The sequence below is a fragment of the Heterocephalus glaber genome, unplaced genomic scaffold (assembly GCF_053883595.1).
Source record: "Heterocephalus glaber isolate CG9 unplaced genomic scaffold, H.glaber_assembly_v1.0 deba00001538, whole genome shotgun sequence".
NCBI classification, from domain to species: Eukaryota; Metazoa; Chordata; class Mammalia; order Rodentia; family Bathyergidae; genus Heterocephalus; species Heterocephalus glaber.
Window position 1 is genome coordinate 32,309,874 of NW_028258333.1, and position 24,022 is coordinate 32,333,895.

Here is a 24,022-nt window from a genome sequence, read left to right on the forward strand (position 1 = left end):
CGCTTTTGATTAGTGTACGTATTTTAGATCTGTCACTATTATATAGGCTTGCTGGGGCAGATTTCATTTTCATATCTTATTTGTGAAATACATACAATAATAGCTACTCTCTGGAAGTACCTTGCAAATTAAAGGGAAAAATGGGTATATAAAGTTTTTGTTTTACTCTCTTGCTTATTGTAACTGGTAAACTAATATCAGTACCATTTTCCTCTCTCAGAACCAATGTATTTTGGAAAAACTTGAGAAAAGCATGACAGATAATCAATGCTAAAGTAATTTTTGAAAGAAAACCCTACATCTTATATATTTAACATTCAGGGGACCTTTGTCCACTGCCACTTGGAAGATGGGTTACACGGAAGTTTTCCCAGCCCAGGACCCTTCTCCCAGGTCCCAAACCAACATACCAGAATTATCGTAATCTCTGAAAATTACTGAAAATTTTGAGATTAGGAATTACCATATTCCTGCTTTTTGGTAGTAATGAAAAAAAATTTTTTGGAAGTAATTTTAAGAATATCCAAATTTAAAAGAATATCCAAATTTAAAAGAATATTTACAATGACTCCACTGTGATGATAATAGTTTACTAGCCATATATTTTTACATAAAGCCAATTTTGCATGATTTATTATTATACACAGCTTTATTATTTTGTTTTACATTGAAGCAAATCCAGTAGAAAGAAATTGACTTTTTAAAAATAATTAAGATTTCTTTTTTAACCACTTAAGCTAACACTGCTGATCCTGATGAGATCCCTGATAATTGTCTTTATATATTTATTCTTCTTCATCTATCATTTGTATTTTTAAATCATACCAGATTATACTTTAATTGCATTAGTAATTGGTAATTATTTTCCCATAAAGTCTTGGTGATTTGCTATCAGATCCTTTCTTATGTTTGAAGAATTTTGTGTAGAGTAATTCTAAGTTAGAATCTCACTGGATACCACTTTTTTATTTCCTTGGATAAGTGCGTTCTCAACGCAATAAATATATCCATTACCTTAGGACTGTAATAACAGAGTTATCTTTGGTTTGACAGGATCATGCAGACATTTGTTACACAGCAGTGGAAACAGAGCAAAGAAAAGTCCAATTGCTTGCACAGTAAGAAGCTGTCAGAGAAGAAAGTGAAGTCCCCCTTGCATTTATTTTCTACCTTGCGCAGGTTGGTAACAGATGACTTCACCATTGTCTTGGTGAGCTTATGGTTGTCCATTGTTACTCAGCTTAAAGCATTCTGTAGTCTTGGCATTATTTGTTTGTTTATTTATTTATTTGAGAAAAGGTCTCACTATGTAGTCAAGCCTGGACTTGAACTCACTATGGAGCCTAGGCTGGCCATGAACTCATGGCGATTTTCCTGCTTCAGCCTCCCAAGTGTTGGGATTATAGGCATGTAGTACCACATCCAGCCTGTTTATTTTCTTCATGACTTTAAAGAATGACTAAATTACATGTAGTCTATCAAAAGCATAAATGTTCATTTCTATAGTTCTATTTCTTTAACATCTGTTAAATTCACTAAAAATTGCATTTGCTTTCTGCTCACCTAGAGTTCCATAGCTGTTAGTTTCATTGGGAGCACTGGGATAGTTCGGAGGGAGGGAAAAAAATAAAAACTTTAGAGTCTTTTGCTTTTCAGGAAAATGTGATTTCATTCCTGGGATCCTTCTGCACATGTGCTTGATTTTTGTTTATTTGAGTGAGATGGCTGCAGTTAAGATTGAGCGTGACAAGCATTCTCCGTGGTCAGTTAGACTCATCATTCGCCCCATATTAATTCTTGTTCCATTTTAAAGGTCGCCAAGTTATCCTCCCCCTGGTTGTGGCAAAAGCAAATCCAAACTGAAATCTGAGCAAGATGGCATCTCCAAGACGCATAAGCTGCTGCGTAGGACTTGTTCCAGCACAGTCAAGCCCGAAGACGTGTGCTCTGCCAAGTCACATAGGACCTTTGGTCGCTCCCTGTCCAGCGATCCCAGAGCTGAGCAGGCGATGACAATTAAATCGCACAAACTCTTGAACCGTCCCTGCCCTGCTGCTGTTAAGCAAGAGGACTGCTTGACTCTGAAGTCGCATAAACTATTGACTCGATCTTGTTCAGGAGACCCACGATGCGAGCACACCGCCAGCTTGAAGCCCCACAAACTGTTAAGCAGATCGTACTCCAGCAACCTTAGAATGGAGGAGTTGTACGGACTGAAGAATCACAAATTGCTCAGCAAGTCTTACTCCAGCGCCCCAAAGGCATCCAAAACTGAGCTTTTCAAGGAACCTACTGTGGAGGGCAGGAGGCTCTCTCTTACCTCAGGGCTTATTGGCATCTTAACACCATCTTCATCTTCATCTTCCCAGCCTGCTGTGCGTAATCATTTTCACTTTGAGTTCCTAAGTTTTAGCTCAGGGGCCATGGAGTTTCATTGTTAATATAAGATCTAGTGGAGAAAAAACACTAAGATTGGTGTTGTTTTTTAAATTTGCTGTTTTCTTTTTGGATGCTTTTTGCATATCAGGAACTTGCACTGAAATGTTAGTTTTGACTCCGAAAAAAACAAAACAAAACTGTTTTTGGTGAATTCCAGTTCAAATTCATGCCAGAGTATTGAATGTGACTTAAATAGGAGGAAATCCATTGGATTCACACACCATTCCTTTTACGCTATAATTTTAATGTTTTGCAAAGTGGGTATATCTAATCTCTTTTTTTCCACATGAATTATGGAGGACCATGTTTGTCTTAGAAGTACATTAAGAGTAAAATCCCCTGGAAGTTAGAAGGAAAACTTTGCCCATAAATGTTGTGACTGGTAGAGAGAAGCAACGTTGAAGGTGTGTCCCAGAGCCACCCTTGAATTTTCCTTCAGGGTCCATGTTATGCTGAAACTGGAGCCATGAGATAACTGTAGCAATAATTTAAGGTGTTTGTATGGCATTTACTAGGAATATATTTTAAAATTCACCTCTAGAGTAATTTCTGTTTTCTAAATATGTATGTTTGTTGGAAAGTGCATATTTAACTCTAGCCTTCAATACAAATACACCCAATCATAGATGAAGTTAATAAAAATAAGATACTGTTTTCAGGAAGTTACTTTGATATAGATTTAGTTTTGAAACTAAATTATAAATTATAACATACTCATTTCATGAAAATTTGAGGATGATGGTAATTTTATGTGAACATCCTAAAGGCCCATTTCTATTTAAAGATAAAATTTAAGGTCATGGAGAAAATAGTGTTAAACAGTTACATAGTGGGATGTTTCCCATGATAGTTTTGCTCAAGAAAGGTAATTTCACATATTGAATGAAAGGAAAATCTCAAGTATCCTATACGTCTAAGCATAAATATATTATGCTTAAGGTTTAGCCACTTCTAGTAGCTGTGTAATTTTTCCTTGGAGGGATAATTGTATCACTCTTAAAAATAAGGTTGAAATACTCTAATGAGGAGGTATGAGCATTTGCTGATGAGTAATAGAGAAAATGAGTTTGTGTAATCATGTAAAGAGGCCAGTCATTTGTACTAGATCAGCAATTAAGAATGCTAATCATTTAGTTTAGGGAAAAATTGTAATAGTAATGGCAAAAAGGGTATTATAATTATGTGAATAAAGAAATTCTAGGGCCAGGAATTTAGCTCAGTGGTGCCGCTGCCTGCCTCGCAAGCACAAGGTCCTGAGTTAGATCCCCAGTACCAAAAAAAAGAAATGAAATTCTAACATCTTGGTGTCATAACTAATGGCTTAATATTTCATGTGATCTTAGAACAATCATTTCTATTATTTTATCATACGTTTTTCTAATTAATATTGTCTTATTCTTTTACTTTATCTTTTATAGCCAAATGGTGCAAAATGCATTCCAATACGAGACCGTGGCTTCCTAGTGCAGGTAAGAGTCGAGACTCTATCCATTGTAGAAATAGTTTAGCTTTTACTAGGCTTTCGGATCATTTATAGATTTGACTGAATTATTTGTCTTTATCATTTGATTCAGACAATTGAGTTTGCAGAGCAGCGGATCCCTGTATTGAATGAGTACTGTGTGGTTTGTGATGAGCCACATGTATTTCAAAATGGCCCCATGCTTAGGGTAAGTTCTTGCTGGTGGAATGGCAGTAGTCACTTAGAATGTATTTGAAAAGTATTAAAATATAAAAAAAGTAAAATAAATACAATTTAAGGTAAATATTGGGCAAATGATTTAAATTACTAAGTGGTATAATTTGGGTAAAAATGAATTATTCTCAAGGAATATGAAAGAGCAGGTAGTTGGTTTTAGACAAATATTTCTTACTGTATTTCTTGCATGTCAGTACATTTATAGCTATAATCTATGTTGACCACATATTGTGGAGTTTTAAGAAGTACTGTTTAAAAGGGGAAATACTAAGGATGCTTATACAGTGTTTATTTAAAACTACAATTTAAAATGCATAATACAGGGCCGGGGAATTTAGCTCAGTGGTTTCGTCGCCTGCTGTGCAAGCGCAAGGACCCAAGTTCGATCCCCGGTACCAAAATAAAATAAAATAAAGTGCATAATATAAGTAGGAGAGTGTAGGCCTATGCTAGTTAGGAGAAGGATACTATAGCATTTAGGAGAATCGTAAGAAAGATTTCCAAACATGCTAAATTAACTGACAAATTTGGGACATTGTTGAGAAAATGTGGAAATAAGAATCTGTGTGTATAATGCAGTTTGGGGAAAATCATTCAGTTTCAAAAGTTCCCCCTTTTTGGTAATTTCTTACTGATAGGATTCATATAACATTAAAATTAAAGTTAACAGTTAAATGGTGTTTTGGTTTAGATATAAATGCCCCCCCCAATTCTCATGTGTTCAGAAGGGTATTTGAAGGGGTATTGGAAGGTGATTGACCATGGGGTGCTACACTCATCAGCAGATTAGTCCATGGACTAATTCGGTTCATAGCTGAATATGCAGCTAGCAGTGAGATCTGGTTGGAAAAGGAAGGCCACTGGGGATGTGATCTACAAGACTGTATTCTTGTCGCTGGCTCCTCCCTTCTGTCTCTGCTTTCTGGCTGTCATCGGTTGAGAGCAGCTGTCCTTTGCAATGCCCTTGTAGGCAACCATCGACTGAACCTTCTGAAACCGTGAGCAAAAATAAACATCTTCTCCAAGTGTATTGTCCCAGGAACGAAAAATCTGACTAATGCAAATGGTGTTTAATATATTCATAATATTCCACTAACATCACCACTAATTCCATTACCCCCAAAAGAAACTACATACTTTCTCTCTTTCCTTATCCCCTAGCAAGCATGTATATATTTCCTGGCTTTATAGATTTCACTGTTCTGGACATTTATCACCAAATGTAATATGTGACCATTTATTTCTTTGACTTAAATAATATTTTCAAGTTTCATTCCCATAGCATATATTTTATTCCTTTTTACCAATATTCCATCTTATGGCTATACCACATTTTATTATCCATTCATTAGTTGATGGGATATTTGTTAACTCTGTTTAACTTTTTAAGGAAAAGCCAAATTGTTTCCATAGTGGTTGTACCATATTACATTCCCAGTAGCAAGGTATGACAGTTTCAGTTTCTTCATATTCCTACTATTCTTTCTCTCATTTGAAAATTATATCCATCCTGTTGTGTGTCAAGAGGTATCTCATTGTGGTTTTGATATGCACTTCCTTAGTGACAGATGATTTTGAACATATTTTCATGTGCTTATTGGTCATTTGTATATTTTTGGAGAAATGTGTGTTCAAATCTTTCATTTTTGGTTTGGTTATTTATGTTTTTATTGGTGAGATTTAAAAAAATATTCTGAACACGAGATCCTTCTTCCTGGATCCTTATCCTAATATGATTTAAGAATATTTTGTTCTGTTCTGAGGGTTGTCCTTTCATTTTCTCAATAGTGTCTTTGACACAAACATTTTAAATATTAACGAATGTAATGTGTTAATTTTTTCTTTTGTTGCTTGTGTTTTTGATGTGTCTAAGGAACAATAGCTTATTCAGTGTCATGAGATTGACACTGTGCTTCTAGGAATTTTGAAATTTACGTTTTACATTTAAATCATTGGTCCTTTTCAAGTTAATTATTTTACATAGCATGAAGTTAGGGCTCATATTTATTGTTTTGAAAGATTATCACATAGATAACTCAATTTTCCAAGTACCATGTATTGAAAAGACTATTCTTTATTAAGTAATCTTGTTACCCTTGTTGAGAATCCTTTGGCCATAGTGTTCGTTTATTTCTGGACACTTAATTCTATGTCCACTGATCTGTATAACTTTTTTTATGCCAGTACTTCACTGTCTTGATTAATATAGCTTTGTAGTGAGATTGAAACCAAGAAATATGAATTTTTTTGGTCTCCTTTTATAAGATTGTTTTGAGTGTCTGGGGTCCTTTGACTTCCATATCAAATCTGTTTTCAACTTATCGATTTCTGATAATAAAGGTAGTTGGAATTTGTGTAGATTTGCATGGGATCAGTAAATCAATTTGGCAGTTATTATCATCAGCTAAAGACAGAATGTTTGTGTCCTCTGAGAATCCATGTGTTGAAATTCTGACCCCATGTGATGATATTGAGAGGTTGGAACTTTGGAAGGTGATCATGTCATGAGGGCTGAGACCTCGTGTGGAATTAGTGCTTTTATAAAAGAGAGTACAGAGAATTCCTTCGCTCCTCTGCCACATGTGGGCACAGCACCAGCTTTTCTTGGTTTTATTGTCATATAAGTGTGTGAACCAGAAGTTGGGCCCTCACCAAACACTGGATCTGCTGTTCCCTTCATTTTCCATTTTCTGTCCTGCAAAACTGTGATAAATGTTTGCTTGATGTTTACGACAGAAGACTCAGCCTATAATACTCTGTAATAGCAGTTAGAATGAACTAAGACACGGTCTTATTAATCTTCTTAATTTGTGCACAAGGATGTCTTTCCATTTATTTGGGTCTTTTAAAATTTCTTTCAATGCTGTTTTGTAGTTTTCAGTATTCAAGTTTTATACTTCTTGAATCAATTTATTTTTATGTATTTTAATCCATTTTTGATGTTAGTGTGAATTCAATTTTTTAATTTCATTTTCCGATCATTCTTTGGTAGTGTAGAGAAATACCCATGACTTTGGCACATTAACCTTGTTTTCTGGAAGTTTGGCAGACTTAATTATAAGCTGTATTATTTTTGGATTCTATAATGTTTCTGTGTAGGATCATATCATCTGCAAATATAGACCAGTATACTTTGCTTACTTAATGAACTTTCAATGTAAGTTTAGTTCAAAGTGTATGAGCAGAAATCTTTATTTCACAGTTCAGGGAGAAAGGTTTCAGTCTTTCATTGTAAGTTAAGAATTTTTCTTTAGACACCTTTTATCTAGTTAACAGAAATTCCCTTCTAATCCTAGTTTATTGAGTGCCTTTCAGACATGAAAGTGCTTTTTCTGTTTGTCTTTGCTTTTTCTGTGTTTCTCCTTCTCCTTCTCCTTCTCTTCTTTTTGGTACCAGGGATCAAACTCAGGACCTTGTCCTTGCAAAGAAGGTGCTGGAACCACTGAGCTATATCCCTGGCCCTTTTTCTGTGTTTCTTGATATGCTCTTTTTTGTTTTATTCTACTATTTTCTGTATTTCAATTTAATTACTATTAAGAAGGAACTGTCATTTTGGTTTTCAAATATATATATTTGTATTCCTCTGTTTCTTTGTCAATGACTTCTTTGTTGTGTAAATGCGTATTTCTTTAATTCACATGTTGTAAATTTCAGATTTATTTTCATAATTATTGCCTGGGGAACTGCAATTAGCATTTTAATTCTGGAAAACTCTAGTTTGAATCAACTAGAAAATCAACTGGATTTTAATAATAGATAAAATTTTATCTCTTACATAGCGTCAATCTCCCTTACACTTTTATGTATAAAATTATAAACTACATCTTCTTGTATTGTGTTGTCATCAATATATTGTACAACATAATTACAGGTTTATGTAATGATCTTTTAAACTGTATCTTTGCTTATCCTGATTGGAGTTCATCAGTTTCAGGGAAGCATAGATTAATATTTTTTAATAAATTTTGAGTGTTTAAAGCTATATTTCTTCAAATATTTTTCCTGGATCTTTTTTGCCCTCTTTCTTTCAGGAACTCTCATTTTCTATATGTTTTTATGTGATGGCATTTCACAGATCTCTTAGCCTTTATTCACTTTTCTTTATTATTTATTACTGCTCTTAGGTTAGGACATCTCAGCTTATCAGCCTTCAAGTTCCTGGTCCTTTTTTCCTGCCTCCTCCAGTTTGCTCTTATGGTCCTTTAGTGAATTTTTTATTTCAGTTTTTGTACTTTTCAACTTTACTATATGTGTTTGTTTCATTTTTATAAATTCACTCTCTTGAGATACTGTCTTTTCTTTATTCAGATAAGGTGTTCTTTTGCTCTCTGAACATTTGGTAAATAGCTGATACAAAGTTTTTTTTCCTTAAGTCTAACATTAGTGCTTTTTCTGGGACCCTTTCTATTGATTACCATTTTGCTCTATTTATGGGCCTTATTTCTTACTTTCATGCCTTACACTTTTATTAATTGAAAATTGGACATTTTAACTATGATAATGTAACTTGGGAATCAGATCTCTGTCTTCAAGATTTATTTTCTTGTTGCAAGTTGTAGTTTGTTTTGTGATTTTTTTTTTTCCGCACCAAATTATTTCTGTATAGTCTCTATCATTGTCCTGTTTAGCCCATTAGAGTTTGTTCATTAAGTGGCTAGCTGATAATTGTTACCAAGGGAGGCTTTTGGTTGCTAAGAGGTTCTGTATTTGTTGGTGTATGCCATTAATACTTAGCCTAGCAATTGATAATTCCACCCTAACCTGGTACTTTTTGCTAGCACAGAACCTTAAGGTCAGCTAGAGGTGATATTTAAGGCTAAGTCATTCTTGAGCACACACACAGCTATGGGCAAGCACACAGTCTTGTAGATTCACAAGGAATATATGTAAGCTTTTTATTGTCTTTATGAATGTCTTATTCCCTTTGGTTAATTTGTTGTGGTCTGCCTCCCTAATCTACAGATAGAAGTAAGTAAAATATTGACTATAAGTATATTTCAGTATGTTTCAGTCCTCACCCTTGCTATGGATTTAGTACTGGGTGAGTTCCAAGTCAGGCAGAAATAAAGACAATTATTTTGAGCTTATCTTCAGAGCACCACCAGATCCAAAAATAACAGTTTATACCACTTTCCTCTAGTATCAGACATACGAGCTTTTATCTTTAGGACTACCACTAGTGCCAGGTAGAGCAGATGGGACTTTGGGTAAATTTAAACATCACATATTTTGCTGTTCTCATCAGAATTCAACCATTTGTCTTTAGTAAGTGCTCCTTAAGTTATTGAAAGCTTTTGGTTAATTTTCAGAATGCAAAGACTTGATTCAGATCATTTTTGCCAGTATTTTTATGGTTTTTATAAAAGAGGGTAAAGGTGTTCGGACATTTTTGCTGACAGTCCTCATTTCAAAATTTGAAACAGGTAGTACATATGTGCATAGTAAAGTCCTGATTTTGAATTTAAGACAGAATAAAATGTGTATAAATGTCTTATCATGGTTAGCAGAAGGATGGAGATTATTGAGCATTGTGTACCAGGCATATTATTTGTGTGTGTGTGTTAAGAAAATAATATGCAATATATATATAAGTATAAATAAAACATTGTTTCCTTATTTTATTTTCACAAATGTCATGTGATTTAGATATTTTTACTCCCATGATACAAATAAGATTAGATTTAGCAGAGGTTAAACAATTTGTTCAGTATCACCCAGATACTGTGGGTGGAACCTGGGCTTTGAACCAAGTTCTGTCTGACTTCAAAACTCTGCATTTTAAACACAGAAGGCTTGATAACTAGAAAGTACCATGTTAGATTCAGTGTTACACTTTTTAGGAGGAATCATTCTTGTTCCAAGGTATGTATATCTAAAAAAAGATAAACTACATGCCTAGAAACTAATTTTACTAGAATTCTTACAAATTGAGATTTTTATATCTAAAAACGTGTATACAACCTGTTTTTTAAAAACATAGTCACCTGTCACATTTTGTGATTTATTGGTTTTACTTTATTTAAGGGAAAATATATGAAAAAAGAGCTTATTCTTACAATGTATATGCCTTTTTATTTTCAATCCTGCTGATTGAGTGCAGGATGTCATGCACACTGGCTATGTGCTCTACTACTGAACTACCCCTCCAGTACTATATGCTATTTTTTTTTGTCAGTCAACTCTTCTCAGAGGTAATTCTGAAATCCAAATTAATTAAATCAGAATTTATTTATGAAATGATTATGTAATTCTGTTATTTGTCCCAGAGAAGTGTAGTGGTGATGAGAATAGGGAGATGCTTCACTCATCCCATCCTGTCCTGCTTAGGAACAGTGTTAATTTTGTCAGCGTGGATCTCTTGGTCTTCGATCTCCTGCTTTACCCACAGCCATGCCATCTCTACTACACAAGATAATAGCAGTGTTACCAGTCGTAAATGCTTTTTGAGTGGTTTTTAATGTGATTATGTGCTCAGTGCTTTCCATGAAGTATCACATTTAATCTTTCCAATAGCTCTGTGAGGTGTAGATTTTGTTATTATCCCCACTTTACAGTTGAGAAAAATAGTGATGCATTCAGTGCTACTTTTCCATTTGATGATAGACCTAGGATTCTAACACAGGCTCAATGACAGCATGGCATAGGGTCTTACTTTGGGATTGTGGACTTGAATTAACTACAGTTCTGTCCTGGAAATTGACTGCACACATTTTTGGGGTTCACTCTTTGTGATTTCATTGCTGGCAGTTCATTCCTAGAGCAAATGGTTGAGATCTCATAGTTGCAATTAGTATTCTTTATGTTTTTCTCCAAATTCTGTTTGATTTTATGTACATCAATGAAATGTGCTGTTTTTTGACGAGGAGAGAGTGCTTTGTGAACAAGAGAGAAAATAATTTCTAAATAAATAACCTATCAGTTTAATGTTGTTGGAGCACAGCCTATCTTAAAGAAATCAGAAAATTTTATTTTTTTAAGTAATAAGTGAAATCAGATTAGGAAGTAAAAATCAAGGAGACTTCTTGCATTCAAAAGAAAAGGAATAAAAACAAAAAGGACTCTCTCTTGATTTCATTAAATGGATATTATACTTGAATTGGGCATATTCATTTTTTTCCATATTTGTTTTGTATTATATTGCAGTTTTGTTTTTTTTTTTGTTACTGGGGATTGAACTCAGGATCTTGTGCTTGCCAGGCAGGTGCAGTGCCACTGAGCTAAATCCCTGGCCTGCAAAATGTTTTGCTATAAATTTATGAGTAATACATAAAAATTTAGATATATTTCATATGGGATATTAACCAATGAACTGATTCATTGGTTAATTTATTCAGTCCACATGCTACATTATAAACTATACTAGATCCCAAAGAGGAGAAATTACAGCCCAGTTGTATAAAACTTGGATTTCTTTAGAATTGTTTCCAAATTCACTCTTCTCATATTTTTTCCTCATTTCTGCAAACTTGCTTCTCTTAAGATGACGTAGATGCCCTTTTACCCTTCTTCCACCAAAGTACTAAAATGTTAGTTCTTAACTCGTACTTTTCTGTCACTCTACTCAAGAGTTCTAGGTTAGCATGTTATACTTCCCGAAACACAGGGAACTTAAGTACTTATTTAGAAATACTCTGGTGCTACAACATTCTCTTTTGTTTGTTTAAAAAGTTTGTAAATGTTATTCCCAGGTGAGTTCTGACATAACGCTTTGAATTTGCAAACACATTAACATCAAGAGAATTGTTCACAGAGTCCTAGATTTTCAATTTGACTGTGCAGTTGAATTGGTGTCAGGAAACCAAACCAAAACTCAATGAGCCTCTCTCTCTATTTGGAATCAGCTAGGATGTTAATACTGTAGAGTGTTTTAGAGATTCATTTTAAATGTTTTGTCTTTCTTGAGTGTGTTGGCAAACAAGAAAACAAAGATTAGTGTCCTTGTGTTATTATAATAGGCACTTTGAAAACACGCAGTCTTAGATCAGTTGTTAAATACAGTTGTTTTTAGTCTTTGGTCACTGCATGTGAGTTGCTAAACTCTGCTGGAGAAAGCCATACCATTTTGTGGATTAATGTCCCTACCAAGTTGGCCCCCAGTCACAGATTCTTGGCAGTCCTTTGCTCTCTGGTTAACAGACTTTCTCTTCTGAATGTTAACATGATAGAGAAGTATGCTCTCCTTCCCCTTTCCTGTGAAATGTGCCATGTGAAAATGTGCTGGATTGCCTGTTTTGCATGGTTTGACCCAGCACGAGATTCTAAGCCAGTGGTTCCCAGACAGTTTGGACGTGTCTGTCACTTAGCGGAGAGGGGTGCCAGTCCATCAGAGCCAAGTCAGCTGAGAAACTTGCCAATCTGTGTTTGTGTTTATGCATGCACTTTGCTGTGACTGATATTTGCACCTGAGGCTCTTATTTTCTGAGTGAAATTAAGAACACTTATTTGGTTATAGTTTAAGGCATTCCCATTCCTTCTAAGAGCAAAACAGATTGTTTATATTTAATTCTGACTTTAGTATTTGAAGAATGGATGAAAAAGCATATTCTGATAATGCTGCTCTCCCCCTCTAAGTTATTTAGATTTCAGGTTCTGAAACATTAGGTTAGCTAAAAAAAAAAAAGTGTAGATTAGCTAAAACAATTTTGGTTCAAAAAGACTATTTTTAAAAAATATCCAGCTGAGTAGAAGGTGGCTTTAATGTTCAAATAACATTTTTGTTGTATGCGACAAATTAGGGCAATCTTGTGTTGATTTCTAATCAGGCCTGACCTGCCTTGCAGTATTTGCCTTGGTCCCTCTGATGCATCAGTAACCTTTCCAACCCTGAATGCACATCTCAACCACAAAACTCAAAGCATTGACTACAAAACTGAAAATAAAAAAATTAATTATAGGTTTTGTGATTCCTAAAATGTTAATATAATCCTATATTTTTTTCAACACCTGCTTTTTAATTTTATTTTATTTTTTGGTACCGGGGATCGAACTTGGGTCATTGTGCTTGTGCAGCAGGCGACAAAACCACTGAGCTAAATCCCCGGCCCAACACCTGCTTTTAAATTGGGAAATTATATTAATATTTTTCTTTTTTAGTTGGGAACATTGTAGCTGTAAATTAAGAGTTTTGATAAATATATTTACCAAAAGAAAATTCAGTATAATTTACTTCAAAGAAAAGTACTTTTTATTAAATGCTTATCTTTGTATATGAATTGAATTAAAGCTACTACAGAGATGACTTATTTAGGTTACCTTATAATGTTAATACTAAAATAGCTCTCCATGCTTCAAGGAGATTTTATAAACCTTATCTCACTTGGTTCTTTTATCAATCTGGGCAGCTAGATATTTCAAAATTCTTGTTTCATAGATAGGAAAACAGCTGCACACATGTTGTCAAACTGGATCTGGCTTCACTTTTACGTACTTTATATTTGGGGCTGACATAAAATGTTTCGTTCCAACAAAAATACCCCAGCAAAAGTGTTTGAAAAGCACTCCTGACGCCTTGCTTATCTCTGCATACCTAAGTTGTAGCATTTCTATTGTCCATAAGGAGTAATAATTTAAATTCATTGAAAACATTTCAAAAATACAGTGAGGTTCTAAAATATTCCTTAGGGCTTAAAAATGTTTTTTGAAACATGTTTTTATTGCTCACATTAAAATTGCCTTGATTCAAATAAAATTAAAAATGTATTCATCTTAGCTGAAAACTAATCATATTCTAGGGACACATGTAAAAGTTCTTATGCTTTTAAGTGGTGTAAGATGAATATTTTATAGTAAATATGTTATATCTGTGTTGGTAGTGGAGGGAGTTCCCATGATTTTACAATGCAAATTACAGTAATTAATTGTTTCAAGGCAGTATAGTAAGATGTTAGAAAAAATAAGATTTTATAAATTGAAACAAATTGATTTATTATAAACTGAAAAGTGAATTAAAATAATTCAAACTTTGTTATATTAGACTCATACACTTTGTAGGGAGTATGTGTAAAAAATTCATCGTTACACTCAACAAGCAGTGGCTATTATATGGCTGTGCTCTATTTGAATTGATTGCTAGTGTTTTCTAGGGAAATAGCCTAGTCTTAGCAGAAGTTTTCAAGGTTGGGGTTTGTTCAAGTAGGGGAAAGCTAATCCACAGTAGAACTACTTATATTTCATTAAGGAAGAGAGATTCAATATCTCATTCTTGGATAGGATGGGCCTGTGGGCAGATACTGATCACCAAATGTACTGCAGAATTTTCTTTGAGGGCATCATCTTGGTTGACATTTTGAACTTGTAAGTAAAATAGTTGTAAGTAAATAGTTGTTTTACTTGTAAGTAAAACTTCTAAGTAACAGTTTTTCTTATATGAGAAAACTAAAATATAAATAATTTTTAAAAAATAAAGGAGAGATGATAGGAAACAAAAAGACTTTTAGAAGATGGGAATCAAAAGCACTCACAATATGTTCATGTATATAGCATTCCCCAATGGGAAGGTAACTAAGCCTTTTAACATATTATTGCCACTGATAAAAGAAAGTCTTTGAAGTAGAAAATATGGATAAAAAAGGTTACTATTCCAAAACAAACATGAATGTACAAATTTTTTAATCAAATTTGAATTAGTTTACATTGTACATCTTGAGTATTCCTTGAACTTTCTAAAACTGAACAAAATATGTAGAATTATTATTTTAAAAGTTCATTAATATTTATTTAGTGTGGTGTTAGGTAAATAACTTAATGGCAAGTATTGTTTCTGTAGTTGTGCATTAAAAAGAAGGGAAGTAAAATTATAAGAATGCAGTGTGCACTTCTAATTTTTCAAGATAGCAGCAAAAGGTTTTGTGTTTCCAAAAGCTGGTTTTCTAGCTTGCCAGATTTCTGCTTGATCTCCTTCTCTGAACTGTTGTAGTGCCAAAATATTCCAAGGAATCAGCCTTCCACATTTGAATATGGGAAAAAGGGATATTTCAAACAAAAGAAAAACGTTGATAAAGTAATCATGTCATAATCTCATCATAAGGATGCAGATTTATGCATGAAGCCTTTGGTTTGCTCCCTAGCATCGCATGCAAAAAGGAGTTTTATTAATGGGTGAACTTACTGAAAATCACTTGAGATAAAGTCAGAATGGCCCATGAATACCTAGGATTGGTGGTGATTGGATTGGTGTTCTCATAGAGATATATAAGAATAACTGTATTTAGCATAATTTTCTTTCTTTCTTCTTTTTTTTTTTTTTTGGTACCGGGGATCGAACTGAGGACCTTGTGCTTGCTAGGCAGGTGGTGGCACCACTGAGCTACATCCCCATCATAATTTTCCCTGTCTTTGAATTTTAAAAACGTTTGAATTAACCTTCAAATTTAGTGTATTATTTTATTTTTGTTTAAAACAATTTGGTACCAAAAAGGTAGTTTTTATTGTTATATTTTCTGGAGAGTATGTGTGTGTTTATATGTATATATAAACATTCGTTTATGGTATACACACACATGTATACTTAGATAACGACAAAGTAAGTATAGTTGATTGTCTGGGATTCAAATAAAACTAATCATTACCCATTCCACTCAATAAGCCTTCTCCTGTTATTTAGCTTTGCAATTAATGGATAAATTTTAGTCCCGAAAAAGTAGTGGGTAATTTGATAAGCATATTATTCAAAATAAAGTAACTTCCACATCAGTGAACATTGTCTAGCTGGTACACAAACACTTTCCTAGAACCTTTATGAATTTCAAGGTTCTTCTCCCTGGGCTCTTGTTTGTGCAAGTTCACACACAACTATGTTTGACACCACTGTAAATTTGCAGAAAGTGGTTGTTACTGCTACTTTAAGTTGTACAAACTTCTATGCCCCAGAAAGTGAACAAAAGACATAATCTAATATCTGTGGGCGAAAGTGAAGTTACACAGTCGTCCACACATACAAACACAACAGAAGATCCAAGTAAGAAGTAAAATAGTAGAAATCAAACAGTCTGAGGTCTTTGTATCCAAAGTGTGTGTGTGTGTGTGTGTGTGTGTATAGCTTGTGTCTAGATGGAGAATTTTCTGTAATTAATTTCCCCTCCCCTCACAGTTCTAACCTTTCTGAAAAGGAATCAGACTACACTTCTAAGGCTGATAAAGGAAATGTATCAATTCCTCCTTCTTCTAAAATTCTATTTAGGGGAGAGTCATATAGAAATTTTTATGATTAGTCAGACTCTTTACCCATAAGCCCATACATACGGGCCTGTTTTGAGCATATAAGATGCTCAGGATGGAGCCATACTTCCCCACTGGCTGAGCAACAGACCAAGCCGCCCTCCAAAAGCAGTGATCCTTGGAGCACTGACACTAACAAATGCCTTTCGTCTGCTATGCGGAGGCACCATGGATTGCATCGCGTTAGGCTTCATCAGCTACCTAATGCAATGTAACTGGGGAGATAAGATAAATCAAAGGGATGGCACTGTATTAGATTTGAAAGATGAGAGCTCTTCCAAAGTAATTGCAGAGTGTATATTTCAGTGCTGTCGACTTCAGGAGGTTATTGGTGTCAGAAATCTTTGCGGCAAAACCAATCTTTCAAGAGCTGAGTAGCAACTAAGCAGAGTCATGCTTATTTCTTCCAAAACAAATTTCTTAGGAAAAAGTAGAAGTCTCCAATTATGTTTGTTTTATATAGCTTTTGTGTTACACATTTTTATTATATCACCAGCTTCTCTGCTTGTAGTTTTAAATGTGCTTTCATGTACAACAGTATAATAAACAAGAGAGATAAATTTTCCTATTGAAGGATATCTTCATGTACTGCTAGATTGTTCTGAGTGTAATGGATCCTTATCATATTTATGACTATATTAGTAAATGGCTCTTCCCTTATTGTTACCTGGATTTATGAATTAACTTTTTATTAAATAAAATGATATATTTTACTCCCCCTTCTAAAACATTGCATTTTTGGTTCATTATGTGGGGAGTTATGCACCTAATCTAGGAACTGAGACTGGAAAAAAAAATGCTGTAATCCAATTTCCATTTCTTTTGTAGCCTACTGTGTGTGAACGAGAGCTATGTGTGTTTGCTTTTCAAACCCTGGGAGTAATGAATGAAGCTGCTGATGAAATAGCGACTGGAGCTCAGGTACTAACACTCGATACTGATCATTTCTTATTTTGGTTTGAAAATTCTGTTTCAGTCCAATAATTATCTGCACTCTACTATTCTTTGGGGAAAGTTTTTGATAGTTTCTTGTTAAAGACAAACTGGCATTTGATATTTTTAGATAGAAACTAAATGTTCTCTCTTCATCTAATGTGTGTTTTGTCACTTTTCAGTCGCCAATGGGGAGAAGTTAAATGAAGTGTCTTCAATTTTAAAGATAATTGTAATTCTTTCTTATATGGAAAAGTTAAGATATTGAAACATTTGTACATGTTTTGTGTAAAATGTATTTGTAAAGCTATACTACCATAAAATGGAAGTCAATTTACTTTTAAAATTTAGCTGAAAAGATAATGGGCAGAACATAACAATGGAGAACATTCAGTTTTATAGTAGCAGTATTTATAAGATAGGAGGAAAGATATAAAAACAAATAAGGAAATCAACTTAGACATGGAGAGGCATGCCGTATTTCTGGAAAGGGTAAAATAAATTTAAAAGATACAAAAATTTATTATTTTATACAATTCCACCAAAAAATTTTTTTACCTTTTTTTGGTCATGTAGGCAACTTGAATGAGTTACTAAATTACCTATATAAAAATTAAAGAGACCTTTAAAAATTAATACATGTTAATTAAGGATTTCAGATAAACCATATACAAAAGTATAATATACAGTGCTATAAGCATTATTTTACAAGTGAGATAGAAACAAAGGATCTGCAATATGGGAGAAATACCAGTTTAGATTTCTAACTTATACTGTGTTAAAAAACAAATTCCATGTAGCTGAAGGGACGGTAGCCTATATTATAGAAGAGAGTAAAACTAAGCATGCCCAACCCGAAGCAGTTCATCAGGTTACTGCATTAGTATAGTTACAGGGAAATACCATAGCTCATATAGCTTATGCTTTCCACTTGGAAAATCAGTAAATGTTAGGAGTGAAATATGAAACAACTTTTTTTATCACAATTATATAAAATCACAACTATATAAAAGCTCAGAGACCAAGAAGAAAAATATGATCACCATAGCTGATGGAGGAAATAATAGAAATTCAACAAAACAGACACCTAGTAAGAATGTTGAGAAAATACTCGACTTAACTAAATATCAACAAGAAGATAAATGTAAAAGAAATTGCCAATCCGTAATGTATAAAATTCACAAAGATGGATAGGAAAAATGATTATGCAGCTGATATATCCTTTCAACAAATATGGAATGCCTGCTGCGTAACAGGCCTTCTGTTAGGTATGGCATAACAACTAGTGTAGGCAGTCTAGGCCTCGTGAATTTACATGTTCCTAATCCTAGTTATTTCACTGATTAACTGTGACGCACCCACTTCATGAAATCCTGAGAACAATATTTTTGATATAATGACTTGTAAATGAAAAATATTACCAATAGTAGGATAGAGTGATCTCAGTGTTATGGAAAAATTACCTCATAATTAAACTTGGGAGCCAGCTGTGGTGGTGCACACCCATAACCACGGCCCTTGGGAAGCAGAAGAAGAATGACTTCCTCAAATTTGAGGCCAACCTGGGCTACATAGATAGTTCAAGGCCAGCCTGAACTGCATAGCAAAGACCCTGTATCAAAAAACCAGTAATAGTAATAAACTTCAATAATACGGCTTGATGTATTCCCCTGATACCCAGCAAGTACAAATTTGCATATTGAAGTGTCCCTAAAGGAAAATATTAGACTTCTCTTAAAAGTTTTTCCACAGTTTACCATGGTGAACCTTTTTCTTTTCTTCTCTTATTTTAATGTGAAAGTTTTTCTTATCCTTCAGAAACAGTGTTGCTCAAAATTAGAAACTTTGATGTAGGCTATATTTATAGCTATATAAAATAATTAAAACCTTGTCCAGGAGTGTGTGTGAAAATATGTATGTGTACTAGATATATATATATATATATATATATATGTATGTATGTATGTCCAAATACATTTAAATTTTTCAAGTAGTACACATTTTGCTAGACATAAATTCTTCCTTAAGTAAACCAGTTAAGGTCTAGAAATAGTAAATTATTAATTGGAAAATTAAGACACGCTAACATTAGGGTAGTAAAATAAAATAATGGGTGTTTCTCTCCCTCTTATCATTACATCTCTAAAAATAATGGTTCTAACATAGAAATGAATTTGAAATTATCTGGTGATAGTTCTGAAGCTAAAATGCTTGGTCAGATCAATTTAGTGATGTATCTGTAAAGATCAGTGTCCGAGTATCAGTGAATTTATTCTTCAAAGAGAACATTTATTTCATTCCTTTGTTTTTTAAAAGAGATGCCCCAAAACAAGTCCTACTTGTAAATATGACCTGGAAACTGCATTCTCTAAACAGCATCTCTCCCCCAGTAGACTCTGCATCAGTTGAGTCTGCAGCACAGTGATTATCCTCAGGACTGCTGCAGGACAGTGGGCTTGGACACGAGTGTGCTGTAGTCTACACAGCTACCATTTCAGGTCCCCAATACTACTTCAGCCAGAAGAGCTCCATTGCATTTGTTTGTGTATCATGTAAGATTTAAAAATAAGGAGTCAGTATTAACAATATGTATCGACCATTGCTCTAAGATTGTAAGTCTGCTTTTTGTCAGATTACATTGTATATCTGTAAGCAGAATAATTTACTTAAATTCACTGTGAAAAATATTAGTCCTCCAAATGTAGGAAATAAGCCTTCATTTGCATACCAAGACATACCTTTTAAAGGTTTTGCATCCCTCTGTTGCCTACCCCCCTCCAAAGGGTTTGGACAAGGCTGTTTTATCTTACTGATTTACTTCCTTGGGAATTCTTCTTTGCATTTTAATGTCATTAAGAGAATAAATAACACTGTAAACAGTTTGATCTGAGTTAAGGTTCATCTCTTTGGGGTAGAAGGAATATGAGTGTGGGAGTGGAGAACTGAAAGGCAGGTTTGTTATCTTTTCATTATATTTATTACTCAGAATCTAAGTTACTGCATATTTGTACAGTTATATACACATATATGTATATGTGAGTGTGTCTGTGTGTGCATACACACACAAATGGAAAAGTGAGAAGCAATACCTATTGCAGTGTCTTGAGGATATATATGTCTGTGTACTTGGAATGTCTTGAGTGTTGCTGATTAGGGTGTTGGAAATTCTGGATGTTGTGCTTGGGTGGGTGTGTTCTGCAAGTACACAGACAGCATAGCCTTACTGACATTAGAATCACAATTAGGTCACAATGTCAGAAATTGCCCAGGGTTTACTATCTGTTTTTTAAATGCTCATGTTAGAACTCCCTAGAAACAGTTTTCCATTTTGTGTCCACACTATAGTTACGTCTGTGCAACTGCATGCCTTCCAAACAGGATGAGTTTTCTTGATTCACTTGCCAGAAATAAGAGTGTTTGTTTTGGCATCCGGGTGGGAAGCCAGATTAGCTGATATGTAGTTCTGCCTCATAATAAATTGTGCAGTGAGATCATAGGATAATAAAGCCATTGTATGCAGAAAATCAGCATTCATTAATGCACTTTGACAGAGGGGAGTGGGAAAAAGCAGCATGATGTCAGGTGATCCACCATCCTCAGAGAAGGCCAAGCTCTTTCCTGCACTTATGGCTTCTGTCACCTTCCCCAGATCATGCCCCGTGTCCCTCCTTGACCTCATTGAGGTCTTGAGATGTCACCACCTCCCCAGCCACTCTTAAGACAATACTCCCTCCTGCATAATTCTCCAATACCTAGTTTTTATAGCATTGAATAGAGTCAGAATTCTACTGAAGAATATATTTGCCTCTGTTACGCATCTTCCCCATTAGCCTGTACCTGCCACCCAAGCACGAACCTTTCTCTTATTTCTTGTTTTATCATGGGGCCCTAGAACAGTGCTAGCACATCATATGTGCTTTTACAAAGAGATATTAGAATATGAGTAATGAGGGGCAGCATTTGTTTGTTATTTGAAATTATTGGTCAAGTTTGGCCAACTTTGGCCATGAGTTACAGAATAGAGAGATGGTAGCAGTCCTGAGGCTGCTGATTTAACTTACACTACTGTGAGAGAGGGAGACAGTGACAAACACTGGCTTAAACATGAAGGATAGTCACTCTCTCCTGTGTGTGTGTGTTTCCAGGTGGTGGATCTACTAGTGTCCATGTGTAGATCTGCATTGGAATCGCCTAGAAAAGTTGTCATTTTTGAGCCATATCCTTCTGTGGTAGATCCCAATGATCCTCAGATGTTGGCCTTTAATCCCAGGGTAAGTAGTTATCCAGAGCCCAAGTGCACCATTTCCAGTAATAGTAATTGAGGTTTTAGTCTCATTAGTTTTCTTCTGTTTTTAATCTAAATATCTGTCTCATTTTATCTAAATATTGCTCATTAAGCATATCCCTGATTATCTTAAGTCCATTATCTATTTTATTGGATTTCAAATTTGAATTTTATGGATTGTGAAGAAAAGGACAAATTTTCATTTTGGTTTGTTATTTTCACTTCAACTTCCCCTTTCCCTTCTCTGTTCCCTCCTCAAATACTTGAAGGTTAGTGAAAGTTGAATTCATGTTGTTAATGGACTGACATTTCTTAAGGAAAATCATTTTATAAATATTTGTGAGGTTTAGGCAGAATCCTTCTGAAATAAAATTTTCATATTGAACGAGAACTAATTACCTTAGTTTATATTATTACTCATCTTTAAACCATTTCAAAGAAATGACTGTATAATATCTCTTGGAAGAACTTCACTTTGTCCATTAGTGGTAGCAATGTCCACGTTTACATTGTATTTAGCAATTAATTACTATGGGCTGGGGATTTAGCTCAGTGGCACTGCACCTGCCTCGTGCAAGGTCCTGAGTTCAGTCCCTGGTTGGAAAAAAAAATGAATTACTAGAGGAGTGTATGGTATCACTACATTCTTTTAGTAACAATACTGTATTCCAATCAAAACAAAATAAATACTGTTGAGGTATTTTAATTAGACTTTTGTATTTTAGAAAGATTTTATGCTTACTTTCTTGCCTACTGTTTTAGTGGTAAAAACCTAAATCAAGAGTTCAATACCTTGTTCGTGTTTCTAAATTTTCTTCTGGTAGAATGAACATGGTTTTATATCCTTATATAAAGAATAGGATTGTTTTCTTTTTTCTTCCCGTCTGACTGCAATTATAAATCCTGTGTCCATGAACCATGTTATTACAGCTTTCCCTTTTATGAACCTAAAATAGTCAGAGCTTTCACATTGACTCTGCTGGAAAATTCATGTATAGAAATAATGTATTTCTCTACTGATAAGTAGACTTGCAAAGGCTTGTAAGTGAACATTCTTCTTTTTTCATTATATAGAAGAAAAACTACGATCGAGTAATGAAAGCACTGGATAGCATAACTTCCATCAGAGAAATGACACAAGTAAGTGTGTCATCTTGTGGTCTCGTACTGTTCATTTTGCATGTTTAAAAATCATATTTTAAAAATATCCGGGAGTACTGGTCTTGTGAAGCATAGATTTTCTATTATATGGAGCATAATTAAAATCTTAAAAGAATTGTGCTGCATTAGGGAGCTTCAATTACATTCTGTCAGCACATTGTCATGCTGACACTGTCCTCAAACTCACCAAGAACTTTGAATTCATGTAAATATGTTGAGATATTTTATGGTCAAGGTTAAATCTAGTATCAGTGTCCTATGAGATCAATTTTCATTACTAGTAATAATTTTAAAGTTAAAATAAAAACCAGTATTCTTCATAACAAAAATATCGTGTGTTTAAGATATAACAAAGACTCTAAAACTACTTTGGAATACACCAGAAGTTCTAAGATATTTTTTGTTTGTTTTTTGGTATTGGGGATCGAACTCAGGACCTTGCGCTTGCCAGGCAGGTGCAGCACCACTGAGCCACGTCCTGGGCCCTGTTCTAAGATATTTTTTTTTCCTAAGATACTTTTAATCATTAGGGGAGCTTTGATGGAAATGTTTGATGAGCAAAGTTTAAGGTTGATTATAAAAAGCTAACATCCCCGCACCGTATAGTCCAACACTTGGACAGGCACACACTATTGATTATTAGACCCTCTTTGCTAGCAGAGATTTAGAGAGAGAGGTTTAAAACACATCTCTGCCTGTAGAGACTCATAATCCAGAGTGCAGGACAGAAGATCTTGTGTTGGCCTGTGTGGTTATGACACTTGCTCTGCACTGAGGATCAGCCCTCATGGGCCCAGGACAAACATTCTGGGCCATTTATTTTCTCTGGGGGAGGGAACAGGGGACCTTTTTCTACTCCAGCACTCACTAAGATTCTGTACTCCTCCCTCTCATCACTCAATGTCATCTCTGGTGCTGTATTTGAAGACATTGCTCGAAAAACACATTCTCACATATCCAGTTCTGATTCTTGATTCTTGTGATCATTATTTATTTTGTCAACTCTTCATTTTCATTTAACAGATAGTATGTGCCAGACCACAGTAAATGAAAGATCTTTTATTCACAAGTGATATTATTTACTTTAAAATCACCATTCCTGCCATTTATTTTTCTGTGCCCATAATTTTCTGTATCTGCATTCTCTTTCAAGGAGCCGTTTATGATCTGTGTAAGGAAAGAAAACAATAAAATTCCAGTGAGGAGAGTGGGGAAAAAGGGCTCATTGCAGTATCACACCAAATTAAACATTTTTAGTCATGAAAATGGTTAGGGTATTTATACTATAG

The 24,022-nt window shown here is 34.5% G+C and overlaps 1 protein-coding gene across 6 annotated transcripts in view; it reads left to right on the forward strand.

The window, feature by feature from the left end:
• Parp8 (poly(ADP-ribose) polymerase family member 8) overlaps window positions 1-24,022 on the forward strand; it is a 183,372-nt gene that overhangs the window by 127,858 nt on the left and 31,492 nt on the right. For all 6 annotated transcript variants that reach the window (XM_004848543.3, XM_021261437.2, XM_021261440.2 and 3 more), the window contains exons 12-18: window positions 1,054-1,179; window positions 1,814-2,375; window positions 3,858-3,908; window positions 4,014-4,109; window positions 17,183-17,275; window positions 21,433-21,558; window positions 22,647-22,712. In XM_004848543.3, the coding sequence (XP_004848600.1) occupies window positions 1,054-1,179; window positions 1,814-2,375; window positions 3,858-3,908; window positions 4,014-4,109; window positions 17,183-17,275; window positions 21,433-21,558; window positions 22,647-22,712 (1,120 nt within the window). The remainder of the gene's footprint in view (window positions 1-1,053; window positions 1,180-1,813; window positions 2,376-3,857; window positions 3,909-4,013; window positions 4,110-17,182; window positions 17,276-21,432; window positions 21,559-22,646; window positions 22,713-24,022) is intronic.